Source organism: Prunus mume, linkage group LG1, assembly GCF_029339155.1.
Source record: "Prunus mume cultivar Tortuosa linkage group LG1, ASM2933915v1, whole genome shotgun sequence".
Lineage (NCBI taxonomy): Eukaryota > Viridiplantae > Streptophyta > Magnoliopsida > Rosales > Rosaceae > Prunus > Prunus mume.
Genome location: NC_142698.1, coordinates 29,672,560 through 29,687,028, shown reverse-complemented (window position 1 = coordinate 29,687,028; position 14,469 = coordinate 29,672,560). Strand labels below are relative to the sequence as shown.

General features: G+C 36.5%; 2 protein-coding genes and 1 long non-coding RNA gene across 3 annotated transcripts; 1 reads left to right on the top strand and 2 right to left on the bottom strand.

Moving 5' to 3' along the window:
* Nucleotides 1-4,741: 4,741 nt before the first annotated feature.
* Nucleotides 4,742-6,487, top strand: LOC148921548 (uncharacterized). Its single transcript, XR_016121929.1, has 2 exons — nucleotides 4,742-5,098; nucleotides 5,718-6,487. It is a non-coding gene; the product is annotated as an uncharacterized LOC148921548 (long non-coding RNA).
* Nucleotides 6,488-7,879: 1,392 nt separating this feature from the next.
* LOC103327695 (PPR containing protein) lies at nucleotides 7,880-9,275 on the bottom strand. The gene is made up of 3 exons (XM_008230061.2): nucleotides 9,021-9,275; nucleotides 8,824-8,924; nucleotides 7,880-8,164 (listed from the first exon to the last, which is right to left on the bottom strand). Exons 1-3 carry the CDS (start codon nucleotides 9,158-9,160, stop codon nucleotides 8,133-8,135), a joined length of 273 nt encoding a protein of 90 aa, XP_008228283.2. The 5' UTR covers nucleotides 9,161-9,275; the 3' UTR covers nucleotides 7,880-8,132.
* A 386-nt stretch (nucleotides 9,276-9,661) lies between these two features.
* Nucleotides 9,662-14,341, bottom strand: LOC103326730 (phosphoglycerate/bisphosphoglycerate mutase family protein). Its single transcript, XM_008228972.3, has 9 exons — nucleotides 13,824-14,341; nucleotides 12,558-12,663; nucleotides 12,226-12,442; nucleotides 12,022-12,140; nucleotides 11,674-11,772; nucleotides 11,129-11,182; nucleotides 10,940-11,038; nucleotides 10,727-10,834; nucleotides 9,662-10,310 (listed from the first exon to the last, which is right to left on the bottom strand). Exons 1-9 carry the CDS (start codon nucleotides 14,207-14,209, stop codon nucleotides 9,930-9,932), a joined length of 1,569 nt encoding a protein of 522 aa, XP_008227194.2. The 5' UTR covers nucleotides 14,210-14,341; the 3' UTR covers nucleotides 9,662-9,929.
* Nucleotides 14,342-14,469: the final 128 nt, after the last annotated feature.

Genomic DNA, 14,469 nt, shown 5'->3' with positions numbered 1-14,469 from the left:
TCATTGTGTTAATTACACCTATTAATATCATAGAGGAATCTTGCCTATCAATCTAAACCAATTTTTTTTTTTTTTTTTGAGAAATTATGGGATTGCATTCATAATTCAACTAAAAAAGGCACTAGGCACAAAGGATATTACAATAACGGAGTGATTTGATATCAAAATTAAGACAATCTAGACTCCTCCACTAACGATCAAGCATGATCGAAGAAAATCTAGCATAGGCATCTCAACTAAGATTGCAAACTCAGAACAACAAAAAAGAGATAAAGCTTAAAAAAAACCAAGCTATAACAATACAAATAAAACTCTCACAAAACAAAGGTGGAAAGCTCTCACAAAACAGAGGTGAAAAACTCTCACAAAATGATAGGTTGAGAACTACACAAAACTCAAAGAGTCTCTATGACTTATTCCAAACATGAAGAAACCGCAAAAAAGATGGCGATAGAGATTTGACACTGAAACGCAGATGGAGATTTGATGGCGAGACACATCCGCCTGTGATGAGTGAAGGAAAATCATAGCAAAAGAAAGACAAATATAGGGGAACCTTCTGTCTCTAAAAATAAGGGAGGAAGAGAGATGGGAGAAAGGGAGAAGGGGAGAGGGGAGGAAGAACATTGGCTTCCTCCCCCCTCAAAGTGAAAAAGGCTCTACAATGTTTTTTGGGAGAGAGGGAGAGCTAGGGTTTTCAATTGGAATCTAAACCATTCTTCTAATGAATGTCTTTGTTTCAAATTAGGAAAATGGTTGAATTTGCCAGTGGTGTGAAACAATGACGTTGAATATTGAGAATGAAAATATGAATATTGTCATCTTTGATATTAATATGTCATTACGTTATGCATATTAACAATCTAATAACACAACATATTATGTAGCATGCTCTATAAATTTACAATGCATATGAATAATATTTTTTGGTACAAGCGTGACACACTTTTGAGGTATGGACCCAGATGCTATGGTCTTAGGGCATGTTCATCATTGCTAAGCGCACATGCTTGAATTGAATATTGTGAAAAGAAGACTGAATCTGCTAGCTGATCATGAAAATTTGGAATGTCATGCGAATTTCCTGCAACCAACTTTGTACTCGCTATCCATTAACGTCCCCTCACTATGTACCAATTTTCTTGTTACAAGCTTACTTTCTAGTTTCTGTTTGTAAAATTATTGTCAAACACATCAAATACATTCTTTTGGCATATTTACTTTTTCTTTCCTAGCAATGTTCAATACCATGGCCCATATTTCATCATTCAGGTTGTACTATGCATTAGAAGATGTTCCAAGTTCGATTCTCTCCTCTTTAAATGTAAAAAAAAAAAAGGTTTTAATTAATTCCTTATTGTATTATTTCCAGCAAATAGTCTTGAATCATGAACTTGGAATTGCAACTTTGGAAGGAAAATCATGCCAACCAAATTGGTTAGGCAGATATTAATTGCATAAATTTATATAGAGTGGATCTGATATTCATTAACTAATCACGCATCAATAAGATTATGAACAACTTGACTTGGTTTAGTTTCCCAAAAGACTACCTAGAAGTGCAGACTTACTCAAAAACCTTTATATATCTATAAACATTCAAAATACCATAAAGTACCCTAGTTAATTCAAACATTAAGAATTGAAATTATTAATTAAATGAGGATAATATGGTAAATTTACACTTTTTCATATTAAAAAAATTAAAATTAAAAGAAAAATCAGATAATGAAACCTATTTTTATGGAACATAACTACCATTATCTTTTTTAATTCTAAAATAAATTTTAATTCTTTTTAAAAAAGCCTCTCGCATGGGTAGAAGCGTGTGGAAAAAGGCTAGTATATATAAAACAAAAGACTGAGAATGATGAAACATTCAAAATGCCAGAAAATGCACTTGGTTAATGCAAACATTAAGAATTGAAATTATTAATTAAATGAGGATAATATGGTAAATTCACACTTTTTTATATTAAAATTAAATTAAATTAAAAGAAAAATAAGATAATGGATCCTATTTTTACTGAACACAACTACCCATTATCTTTTTTAATTCTAAAATAAATTTAAATAAGTATCTCGCAGGTGTAGAAGCGCGTGTAGAGAAGCTAATAGAGAGAAAAAAGAAGAAGAAAAAAAGACAGAAAGAAACTAGTTAAGCTAATGCTGTGCATGTTCAGAAGGCAGCCGTCATGTATGTACGTAATATTAGGCGTATATTATGGTGGAGAATTCTGACAAAGAAAAAGTATTAGGGTAGTGAGCTTTGCAGTTGTAAATTTCTAAAAACAGACTTTAGATTTACTAATTATATATGTATGTAGACCCTAGGTAGCCTAACCTTTCGGCTAGGAGGATAAATCCCAAGAATGGACAACAAACGATAAAGTCCTTCCTTTAAGATTTGGTTAATGAGAACTCTTTTTTCAGATGTAAAAAAAACATTAAAAAGAAATTAAATTTATATAAATAAAAAAAAGCAATTAAAAAAACTTAAACATGGAACTTTTAAATCCAAGATAGATTGAAGATTTTTTATTATTATTTTATTTTATAGAATTAGTGATAGTTATTATTGATGAACAAATAAAAGTATAAATGATCAAATATTTTATGAAAAAAGTTTGGCTCCTTAAAACTGAGGAGGCTCCTCCTCAAAACAAATGGAGTTTTGACACTTGTCAAATTTTTAAATTTTTTTCTTTTGAATTCCTTGAATCTCTTTTTTCTTTTGAAATTTAGTAAGTGTCAAAATCTCATTTGTTGTGAGGATGTGTTCCTCTGCAATTTTAAGAAGACAAGCCTTATGCATGCATGATCCTTGTGAGTTGAGGTCAAGCTTAAAGAAGACCTACTCTAACTAAGTATAGAGACACACCTATCATTAGACCCGGCATAATTTTGAATATGAAAAAATTAAACAAAGGATTCTCACGGTTTTAATCTTATTTCAAATCTCATCTTAAATTCTCCCCTCCAAACACACATTAAAAGACTAGAAAATATGCCGCTTTTCAAGTTCAAATATCAACACCACCTAAATCAGCGGCCGCCAACGTGTGAGCACCGCTTGGTGAAAAAGGAAAACAGATGTCTCAGAAAAAGAAAAAAAGGATCTCTCTCTTTTTGGCCTCACATAACAAAAACTTTTACCAGTCTCTCCATGATGAACCATTGAAAATCATTTTGGAATATTATTTCTCATGACATATGCCTAAAGCCGCAGATATAGTTTTGCATGTGGACCACTTGTTTTGTTCAAAGGAATTAGGCAATGGAGGAAAATTGGAACAAGACCAACTTGGCCAGGTCATGGATTAACCATCGCTTAAAACTTCAACCCTAAATTATTCTTGTTTGGAAATTGGAAGGCAACTTGCAATTTGTTGGAGTGTCAGCTTCAACTGGTTTTAATATTATAGGGAAGTTGCAGGCCTAGGATGCTATTGAGGAATGACAGGCAATTAAAAAATTAAGGAAAAAAATTTATAAATTATAAATAAATAAATAAAAAAGGTTGGGACTTGTTTGCCCATTTGTTTATTTGTTTTCAGAATTCTGCTGATCTCAATGAACGTTGTCGTTTTGCTGGGTTCATGATCATGGCAAATAAATTTTTAAAACGCATGTGTAAGTGATGAGAAAGGGACAAAAGACAGAGGGACAGATAGCTCCGCACCGACAATATGGCAGTTTAGAGATCGTCATTTCAATTTCATATTGATGGTTGTTTAAGAGAGCTAATCGTGTTTCCAACTTCATCAAGAGACACACGGCTTTGCAAATTTATTCAGTTTTATAGATTCGTACATGATCATTGAATGCGCTTCGCATCCGAACAAATTTCTGTGAGATCCAATATGTTGGTGAGTTATGTGAGATTGTGTATGTTATATTATTGAGAAATGGATTATTCCAACTGCGAGTCTCTTTTAATGAATTGAAGATAATTATCATTAGACTAATAACTCGTTACGTCCAAAACATTCAACGTACACCCTAAAAAAATTCCATGAATTAGTGCAAATGGCTTAGAATTTATGTTTTATTCAGTCGGAAAGATAAGATAAAATTTGAATTTTTGTTATTGGTATGGAGATGAAGTGCACTATCCTTGAAGGCATGATAATGGTTGTTAGGCATACCAACAGTGTGTCTAAGGTCAATGCCAAAACAGCTTCTTGAAATATAGCTTTGTATGCAATACTACCCAATTTTCTATGATCAAGATGTGACATATATATGCAATCCCCTTCTATTGATGGATTCCTCAAATAAACACTCTTTAGGGTATCTTATGAATTTTTTTCTAACGATCCAAACCATCTATATTTTAAGTTTACATTCATAGATCATCCTTGTAAAAAATTAGACAAATCGGAAACCGTTTCGTCATCCAATTATATCCTATAAAATTAATGAATAAGGTGCTTCAAGAACATACTAAAATTTCAATAATTCAATTGAGTGGTCAAATGATATCGAATTCAAATGATTTTTTGTAAAGATGATCTTCGAATGAGTATCTACAAAATAGGCAGTTTGGATTAGTGAAATATAATATGAAGTGGGTCATACAAGGTTGTCTCTCAAATAAATTTATTTGAAAGATCCCTCAACTAAAGCTCCCTATAATACGGAGTGAAATGTATATATATATATATATATATATATATGTTTGTCGTGTTACTTGGAGTCAAGGGCAGGAACCTGCTCTATTAATCTGTACAACAAATGGACAGCACCAAATGTTTGATCTGGACGGCACAAATTTAGACCCCTCCGGATTGTGAACAAGACTGTTAGCCCTATATAACAATTTGCTTGGTGGTTTTTTTTTTTTTTGGGTCAAGAGAAACTTTCATTCAAAACGAAGGAAAGACAAAGGAGGGAAAAACAGACATAAACCGAAGACAGGAATAGAAACAAAAGCTAGAGACCAGAAAACACAAACAGCTAAGAACAACAAAAGGCTAGAGACCAGAAACTATGACGCCTCCAAAAAGGGAGCCCGTCCGTCTCCAGCACAGACGCACTAGCACCGCGGGGGGCAAGGAAGTCCGTCAGCTTGCAACACAAAAACCAGAGAGTGGATGTAAACCCTTCTCATTCCCTTCTCAATCTTCTTTCTCTTCAGTCTTTTCGAAATCACCCAAGTGGGCTAGTTCAATTTTTGGCCAATTATTATTTTATTAACATAAAGTTTAATGTGACATCTGATTTGCTAATTAAATAAAAGGCATGTGAAAACTTAGGCTTCCAAGCTATAGTCGATGTATATATATATAGAAATTTTCCAATGTGGATGTTCGGATGTTATTATCGTGTGGACGCTATGTATTTTTTACTATCCCTTTCTACTTTTTTCCCTTTTTACAGTAACCTTCGTACGATAATAACATCCGATGAGATAATAACTTATATATATTAAACATTATAATAAAAATAATGGCAGTGTATCTGGTAAGTCAAAGATATTGCACGTAAGCAAGCACCCAGTAAAGTTTGATGTGTTTGTGGCTTCTTGGAAGTCGTTGAAACTCCATCTTCTTGTAAACACTATAGATTAACACGTGAAAATGACACTTAAAATTCCCATTCAATTCCTCCTCCTGCATATCAGAATAATAATATGTCAGAAAATATTGGCCACATTTGTCTGCACATAGGTCGGTATTAATTTTTTATTTTTATTTTACAAATATAAAATGCAGATGGGTTGATGGACCAAACGTAATTATAGGGAGTATTTGTTGTAAGCCTTTCTATTCTTGGGGGAAGAAGCGTTTTTGGTTCAAATCTGTGCTGTCTGCAAAAAGGTTATGGATCTTAGACAAGAAGTTAAATTCTGGCAAAAACAAATCTTTCATGTTCAGATGGTGCTAAGAAAGCCCTTTTTTATTTATTTATTTATTCATTTTAAGTGTATGTTTGGTGTTTAATGCACATTCCAATCAAAATAAAATTAGAGAGAATTTGTTTTTATACAATTGAGAGAACAATTTTGCGCACCATGTATGTATATGTATGGGTCTTCCATAGGATGCATGACTTGCCTATGTCTATTTCAGTGTTATAGGCCCTTCGAGGTTTTTGGCACAAGTGGGAAAAGGCTTATAAACTGAAGCTCCCTGGTTGTAGTGGAAACGCTATAATGAGGGGGGTGGGAGGGGTTTAATCCCACTATCCAATTCATTGTAGGCTAGCATCTCTCATCTCTCTGGTTATAGATATGCAATCATGCACACGGAAAATTCAGTGTTCAGATTAAGCCTGAACGGATTGTGTAGATAAAGGGTGAACTTGTTGAAAAACGAGTCATGTTCGTGTTAACCCTTGGAATCCGTTCGTGACCCGCTAAGAAATGAAGTTATTGTATTTTATTTTTAAGCTATTGCCTATGTAATTTGGACATTTTCTTTAAGTGTTTCTTATGTAGGATGTTCGGATAAAGAGCTTATTTTGTAAAATACATTTTATTTAAGTTTTTTGTTGTAAGGAAAAAATATACTGTAGTTAGAATTGTTAACGGGTCAAACAGGACCCTGTTATGTTACCCGTTAATCTTGCGGGTCGTGTTCGTGCTTTGATTTTTCTACACTTTAGCTTAACAAGTGGTGTTCATGTCCATGTCAACACCTTCAAAAAGCAGGTTGTGTCAGACAAGACCCCGAAACGAAAAAAACAACCCGTTTGCCAGGTCTTCTTGGCTGCTTCAAAGTTATTCCCTGTTTCAAATGTGTAAGGAGGAATTTATTGTAGAGGAGTAGCTTGAAGCTATGTTTGATCTCCGCATGGTTAAAATGAAGGGCTAATACCGCCGTGATTGAGGTCCTGGAAGATGATACTTTCCAAACCTCCTAGCTAAATTTCCAAAAGTTCAATCCCTGAAGACAACCAATCTTAGGAAGTAAGAATGTTAGCAAACAGATGGACAGAGTCAGCAACTTGTTAACACTAAAGCAACAGCTAAGCAGGAATTTGTTGGTAGTTTGGTGGCAATGAGAAAGTATTCTGGGGAAAAAGGATTTGCCACAAGAATAAGTAAGAGTGTAGCATACCATCTACTGAACCTATGAAATAAAACCTAACAGTTGCTATATACATATCAACCCAAGCCAAAAACAAGTCAATCTAATTTGATACAAAAAATACGCCCAGAAAAAAAAATGCTCCGACTCTGAAGCAACGCTTCTGTTTTGTGTTTAAAAGCGGCTCAACAGAGTTGCACTAGTATCCCACCACACTGTCTCCAACAAACTAAAATGACTATTGTTTCTCAACCAAATTTTGCTTTGCACGATTAGTCGATAACTTTACCTGCCTAATAAGCACACAGATAGGTCTCCTTCAAAGAGATCTCTCATTCTAAAATTTCTCACACAAATCAATTGTATGAAAAGGAGACAAAGATCATTTATCAAGTCAGAAGACTCAAAAATACCAAATTTATGTAATTGCATACCCACCAATATCTTTTAGCTCTATTTCTAGTTCCAAATTTGATCTAGCCAGTCAAATTTTCTGACTCTATGGATTCCCAAAATATTTTTAAGGACTTTGGTTATCAAGGCTAGCTAACAAGTATCTAACAAACTTGTACACTAACCACTCATGCTAACTGAACCAAGATTTAATTCACCTAGACTGAAATATCATAACAAATTTCAAAATTGTGGACATAATGTTGGTGCCTGTTTAGTAAAACAATTCAGATCTAGCCCTTAGCATTCCATCAGGATCCCTTCTAGTAATTTCTTTTCCCAAAAAGAAACTGTCCATTGTCACACGTCTGATCTCATCTTTTATTCACTACTTTGATACAAATATCTAATACGACATGACTTCAAAGTTGAAGATTTCAGGAGATGTCATGTAAAATTGAACTAACATGACATTACTACAAATTATTTAATGTGAAATTACATCATCTCACTCATGACTGTTAAATTGAACTAATCATGTAACAACGTAGAAGTATTTCATGAGATACCAAAGATTGCTATTTAATTCAAAACAAACATGTTTCAGCAGTTAACATTAAAGACAAGCATTCTGACTTCCGAAAGAAACTTATCAGCAAATTCAAGAGCAAAGGAAGAACACTGGATCTCTGCTAGTATTCACTCCTAGATAGGACTGAGATAATTCACAAATCTACCTGTCACCAGAGTGGGGAGAAAAACATACAACGATCAGGTAAATCCCAATAACAACTAATAATTGCATCATACATCTATGCACATAAATCAGGTATCATTTCTATCTGATTTTTTTTTTCCTTTGGTTATACAACTGATGCTTGGTAGAATAAACCACAAATTTTTCCCTCAAACTTTAGCTTATGCTCAGCTTTTCCCTTAAATTCCTTGTTCACATTAGTGCCCAATTTTACTTCTGAGCATAACTATTTGTAACAGATTTACTAACGGCATTTCTGGCCACATTTCTCACAAAGCCGAGACACGCCTATGCAAGTAGATCCCACCTCTGTGAGAGGTGTAGTCATTTAACGCAGAACATATAACATTACTCCTAACCTTTACCCAGTTTAGACAATTTGATCAGCCAAAGGGTAAAAAGTGCTGATTCATGATTATTGCATTGTTCAAAATTTAACCTTGTCTATTTTCCTTGATCAGACTTTAACCTTGTTAATTAGCAATTTACATTAGGTAATTATAATGAGATTAAGGAAACCAAGAGAGGCAAAATTATATGGGTGGAGATCATAATTAACAAACGATAAGCCCATAAATGAGAGGAAGATGTAAAGATGGATAAACGGAAAATGAAGAGACAACGAGGAAGAATGGAGACCTTCGGAGGAGGTGGCTAGGGCGGGGAGCTTGGAGATAAGGCAAGCAGAAGCAATGGCGCTGTGGAGGGGTTGAAGAGAGCTCAATTCTCGTCGCAACAGCCTGTCAAGTCTTTCATAGATAAGATTATTGCATTCATAAACATTTTCTAAAATATACCATCTCTGCTAAAGAAGAAGAAGAAGAAGCAGAAACTACCTTGAAGAAGGAGAGCGACGAGGCATGAAATTGGACTGAATCGAAGGGCATGGCGTTGCTGAAATTCTTGTTCTTGTTGTTGTCGTCGCTCTGCAAAACGCACGCAGGATTGTCGATCTTCCAGCGATCGAAGCTGACATTTTCTTTTCTCTCAGTCTGTCTTTTGTTTCCAAACCCTAAAACCTCTGCAAAACCCCCATTGCAGACACAGCGACAGATACTGAGCTCAATTTCAACTCCTGCTTCGGATTGGGCTAGTTGGATCAACTCGTATCATATTTGTGCCCACAATATTCTGTGGTCTTTAAGTGAAATTTCAACCCACATGGACAACCCATATGGACGGGCCACAAATATTGGGCTTGATCATCAAAGTCACAGAACAGGCCTAGTCCGTAAACCCGCGTAAACGAAGGGGGAATATGTTTTGAAAACTCGTAGTTTTTTTTTTCTTCTTTTCTTTATACAAGTGATATTGGCGGATGGGAAATCAAATTTAGGATCTCATCCGCGCCCACCACTAGTTTTTATGCTTTAGTCTCTTTTTTATTTCTTTTTCTACATCACAAAATTGTAGTGTGAAAATTGCCACCCTTGATTTATAACTAATTATTTTGTAGTAGTGATGTGCAAACATAAAATGGAGCATAATCAATTTTCAATCTTCTTTTTGTTGTAGAGAAGGTTGGTCTTGGTTCCAATGCAGTTGAACTTATAAACTCATAAGCACCTATACAGCTTTTGGCTTACAAGGTTTAAAGTTTACACCCAAGTTCTACCCTTTTCCACCCACAGAAATGCCGCTTGAGCTAGGATTGATGGACAAGATACCTATACAGTTTTACTTAAAGAGTTCATGAGCTAAACTAATTTATACTCAAGTTCAATTCCTTCTATGATTATGTATGTTCACACTGAAAACTCTTCATCGTCTAGTGTTGATCTGGTGATCGGGATTGACCATCTCCCCAAATGAGCCGTATAGTTTATGCACCGAATAACGCCTCTGCCATTAGGACCATCAGGAAAATCAATGACAGTGATGCTTCCTGCATCAAGATGAAATGATCCCAGCCATTCCTTTGTCAAATTCAGGCAGTGCCCCATCAAAGCTATGTGCAATGCTGGATGACCAACTGCAACAACCACTTTTTCTGACTTAGCTTCATCAGCTACTTCATTTAGCAGAGACTGCCAGGCCTTCTCAGATTGCTCCCACACAGCTCCCGTCGATTTATCCTCAAATTCATTCAGCCAACCAGGCCGAAGAGGTGGAATCTCCTTTTTACCCTGCAGAAAGAGACGAGAAAGTATTGGTAACCAAGCACACTGAAAAACAAAGTTATAAGACTAGCATGTTTACCTAGTCTTATGGACTTTCTTACACTAAATAAGAAAGAGGTGGAAACAGGCATGTTTGATGCTATGTGGTCTATTGTTTTATTCTGTTAGGTTCTAATCATACAATTGTCCATGTCAGTTCAGCTCGGTTTAGGTTACTGCGGAGAACTGAAGCCAAAATTGAAGAATAACAAAACATATGATTGTTTTAGTTGACCTCATTCCCCAAAAACTGATGAGAGGACATAGATATTAAGATTGGCCAAGGCTGATAAGATGCCAAAATATTTTTAAATTTCCTACAACACCTCTGGGATTTAAACAAGAAGCAGAAGTTCAAGTATGCCAAGTTTTAGATGTCTTGCCTCAGATGACTGCTGAAGAATGTCTTCAACATCAAGGTTCTCCATCTGTTTCGTCTCCACATAGCGTGCCACACAGTCAACACCCAAGCAATCTGCAGCTTCTTGGACCTACAATTGTGTTAAGCACTTAACTCTGGAGCAAAAACTCTTTTAAACAGAGGATTTAATCTCCAATTTGACATACTGAGTTGAGAACATCAAGGATGAGCTTACTTTGGAGATGACAGTTGCTGTTTCAACACAAGCTTTCCTTGGACTGCTAACTATAGAACTCACTTTCAAATCAAGCAATAGCTCTGCAGTTTTCTGGGACTGTAATGTATCCGCCGAGAGAACATCAAATTCAGATCATATGACAATTTTTATATGGAAATGTGAAAAGATAAAAAGTATGTGATGTACCTTTATAATCCCAAGCATGTCCATTGGTTGATCACCAGCCGAAGGAAAACCAGTCTGTTATCCATTGAAGGTGATAATTTAGAAACACAATCTGTAATTATTTCCAGATACTGTTCAGAGTGCACAAATTTGTATGATTATCTGAACTGGGAAAGTTCTAGAGTCATGAATTTCAGTTATGGTGCGTCTCAAAACGATAAACCCCCATATATGAGCTACTATATATATTTCTTTATAGGTTCTGAACTATTGATTTTGCACTAGTTCAAGTCAAAAATTGTCATTTAGACATGTGTGAAGTTAGTACTCAGGAGCATTATAGATCTTATTAATTCCTCATTGTTCACCAGTCCAGCCTGAGTGAAGACAACTCAAACAAGAGCTCATAATTCCCCACAAATTGCAAAGAGAATCAAAGGAATACATAGCTTGACGGTTTTCCTTGACAATCCAACCAAGTTATACTCAAACAAACCATTGATGAAAGTAGTGAGAATAATGTAAACAAAAATTTCACAAGGAACTTTCAAATTATCTCCTCATACCTCTGCATTGCTCTGTGTGGATCCATGACAAACAAGTATGATCCGGTTGCTTGCTTTCCTTCCTCCTGAACTTCCAGCAGCAACAGGTGAACTTGGGGTCTGCATTAATAATGCAATACCATTTAGAGGACAGCATATCCAATTACACAACCTACATAACAACAAAACCTTCATGAACCACATAAATAAAATTAAATAACAGAGAGAGAGAGAGAGAGAGAGAGAGAGAGAGATATTTTGAGATGTTTGATCTCCATACTTCTGGCTCAAACCAGCAGTATATTCCCTAGTAAATAAGATAATAGAGAAAGTAATCTTCTTCTTTTTTTCCGTAAAGATTCCCTATACCTGGTTCAGGCGATTGAGGCAAATATATGGTGATCCACCCTCAGCTCGTGGGATGAAGTCCAGCACACTTACACCACAATTGCTCTGAACTAAAGTCCTAAAATACTCAGTTCCCAGTCCTGATTTTTCAAAGGGAAAAGCGTAAGTTCAGAAGACATTTCAGGTACATCTGCAAAAATTAGAATAGAGAGAAAGGGAAAGTACCAATGGCTGTTGCAACAAGAGCCTGATTAACAGCATTATGAGCAACCACAAGAACCGACCTGCTTTCATGCGAAAGTATTCTGGTCCAGCAGCTCCTAGCGCGTGCCCATAACTCTCTCACTGGATAATGACCATCAATATTAAAGTTTGCGGCATCTACCTGCCATTGATGAAAAGCTGCACCAAACTTTGCTTTTCCCTCATGCTTTAAGAGCCCCTAAAATCAAAATAGTATAGCAATCATAAGGCTATCTTCACCTCATTTTGCATCTAACTCGTGCTGATAAAAGTCAAAAATTAAATGTGGAAGGAATATAGCAAATGGAACTCACTTGAAATGCATACAAGTCGATTTCCCTCAAATCAGAGTCCATAATCATTTCCTCTTTGCGAGTTCCCCATATAATTTCAGCTGTTCTCTTTGACCGTGTCAGGGGACTGCAACATGCAATGCATTTTGGCAGGAATGAAATGCAACAGAACATGTCTTAATAAGTGACAGTTAATAACTCTAAACTAAACTAATAGAATTTGCAAATGCTCTCATGAATTTTTCTAGGCACAGTGATATATTTGGTATAAGCTAAAATATGGATTAGTGGGAATGCTTGAGAATGTTGGGCCATTAAACTTTGTATTTTTATAAGCAACACTGTGTTGAGAGTATTTGACCCACATTGAAAAGTTAAGAGATCTAGCTTGGGTTTATAAGGAGTTGGGCTACTCCCCCCATTGCCAATTGGTTTTGGGGTGGAACCTCAACTTCCTTCATGGTATCAGAGCAAGGCTTCATGTGTTGGGCCCAACGGCTACACATGCTCCCACGCCACCCAATATGTGTTGTCCAAGTGTTAGGCTTGAAATTTCGCCACATGTGCGAGGGCGTGTTGAGAGTATTTGTCCCACATTGAAAAGTTAAGGGACCTAACCTGGGTTTATAAGGAGTTGGGCTACTCCCCCCATTGCCAATTGGTTTTGGGGTGGAACCTCAACTTCCTTCACATTGACCCTCCCTTGTGGTGGTGTTGCCTCTCACACCACGAGAGACCACAACATATAGAATTCAATACAAATCGGAAGGTTGAAGTTTCAGGGATTCGAAAACAAAAATAAAACAAAGCTGTAGAATGTGGAAAACAGTAATTTTGTACACTAAACTAGAGCAACTGGGATAAGCCCTGTGAACAATACAGCCTATTTGGCTCGACAACTCTAGTTTAGTACGATATCTATTTTCGTTAAGGCCAGACATGAGCAAGCCTTAATCGGGAGAAGTTGCAAGAGGTAGTGATGCATACTGTCCTCTTATATGCCAAGGCCCCAGGAAATGCTCTCTTTCAATTGGATTTTGGGTTCATGATCATGGAAAAAGGTATTACCTAATTTCACACTGAAAATTCCACTTCACACAACACTGATGCACACTTATTCATAGACTCTTGCCCATTTGACACCTAACACCCCAATCATAACATTTAGTAATTATCAAGATAATTAATTATTAATTAGTTAATTTAATCAAAACAAACCTCAGATAAGTAATTAGTTTGAAAGTCAAAATTCTTAAGAATTTACCAAGGGAAATCGCAGAAGCGAACCTGGTGAAGCAGACTTCGAAAGAATCGTCGACGAGCATGAGGCGGGAAGTCTCGGCCTGAGCCTCACCTTTCTTGGTGAGCACAGAGAAATTGGAGCTCCCCTGGATCCTACCTTCCTCGTTCCACGTGCTCTGCCCGTGCCTCACCAGCACCACCCTCTTCGCGGCCTTCACCGCCGGGAACGGCACCGACGCGTAGAGCTCGGAGCTCAGCTCTCTCTCCTCCGAGGACTTGCGGACCTCCTGCAAGCCCGAACCCGAAGAGCATCGGATCCTGGAGGGGCTGCTAGGGCTCGGCGGCGTTTTGCGAGTTCGAATTGGGAAGACGAAGAAGACGGTAGAGTTTGTGTGGAGGACGAGAGAGGGACTGGGAGTGAGGGAAATCATAAGTTGGAATTTTGAAGCGTTTTTTGTTTGTGTGTGTTTTCTGATCCTTTTTCTGTGTTTTGGTTGTTTGGCGCTAAGAGTTTCGGAAAAATCAGTTGAACGGCCGTTTTGTATGGTTACCGTTGTTTCTGTGGGTCATCGCCACGTGAGGAGGGAGATGGTAATATAATGACGCGTGGCATTATTATATATCTTTGTATGAAATGAACCAGCTATTTTTTATTTTACTTTTTGAAAATATGAAATAAAATTAAGGGAAA

What these genes read in the sequence shown, in the direction of transcription:
- LOC103327695 (XM_008230061.2), bottom strand. Translation starts at nt 9,160, where the DNA reads ATGTCAGCTTCGATCGCTGGAAGATCGACAATCCTGCGTGCGTTTTGC. An exon ending in CGTCGCTCTCCTTCTTCAAG is followed by an intron (nt 8,925 to 9,020) that starts GTAGTTTCTGCT and finishes AAGACTTGACAG; the next exon opens with GCTGTTGCGACGAGAATTGA. An exon ending in CCTAGCCACCTCCTCCGAAG is followed by an intron (nt 8,165 to 8,823) that starts GTCTCCATTCTT and finishes CTCTGGTGACAG; the next exon opens with GTAGATTTGTGAATTATCTC.
- LOC103326730 (XM_008228972.3), bottom strand. Translation starts at nt 14,209, where the DNA reads ATGATTTCCCTCACTCCCAGTCCCTCTCTCGTCCTCCACACAAACTCT. An exon ending in GCCTCAATCGCCTGAACCAG is followed by an intron (nt 11,773 to 12,021) that starts GTATAGGGAATC and finishes TTATTAATGCAG; the next exon opens with ACCCCAAGTTCACCTGTTGC. An exon ending in TTCTTCAGCAGTCATCTGAG is followed by an intron (nt 10,311 to 10,726) that starts GCAAGACATCTA and finishes CTCTTTCTGCAG; the next exon opens with GGTAAAAAGGAGATTCCACC.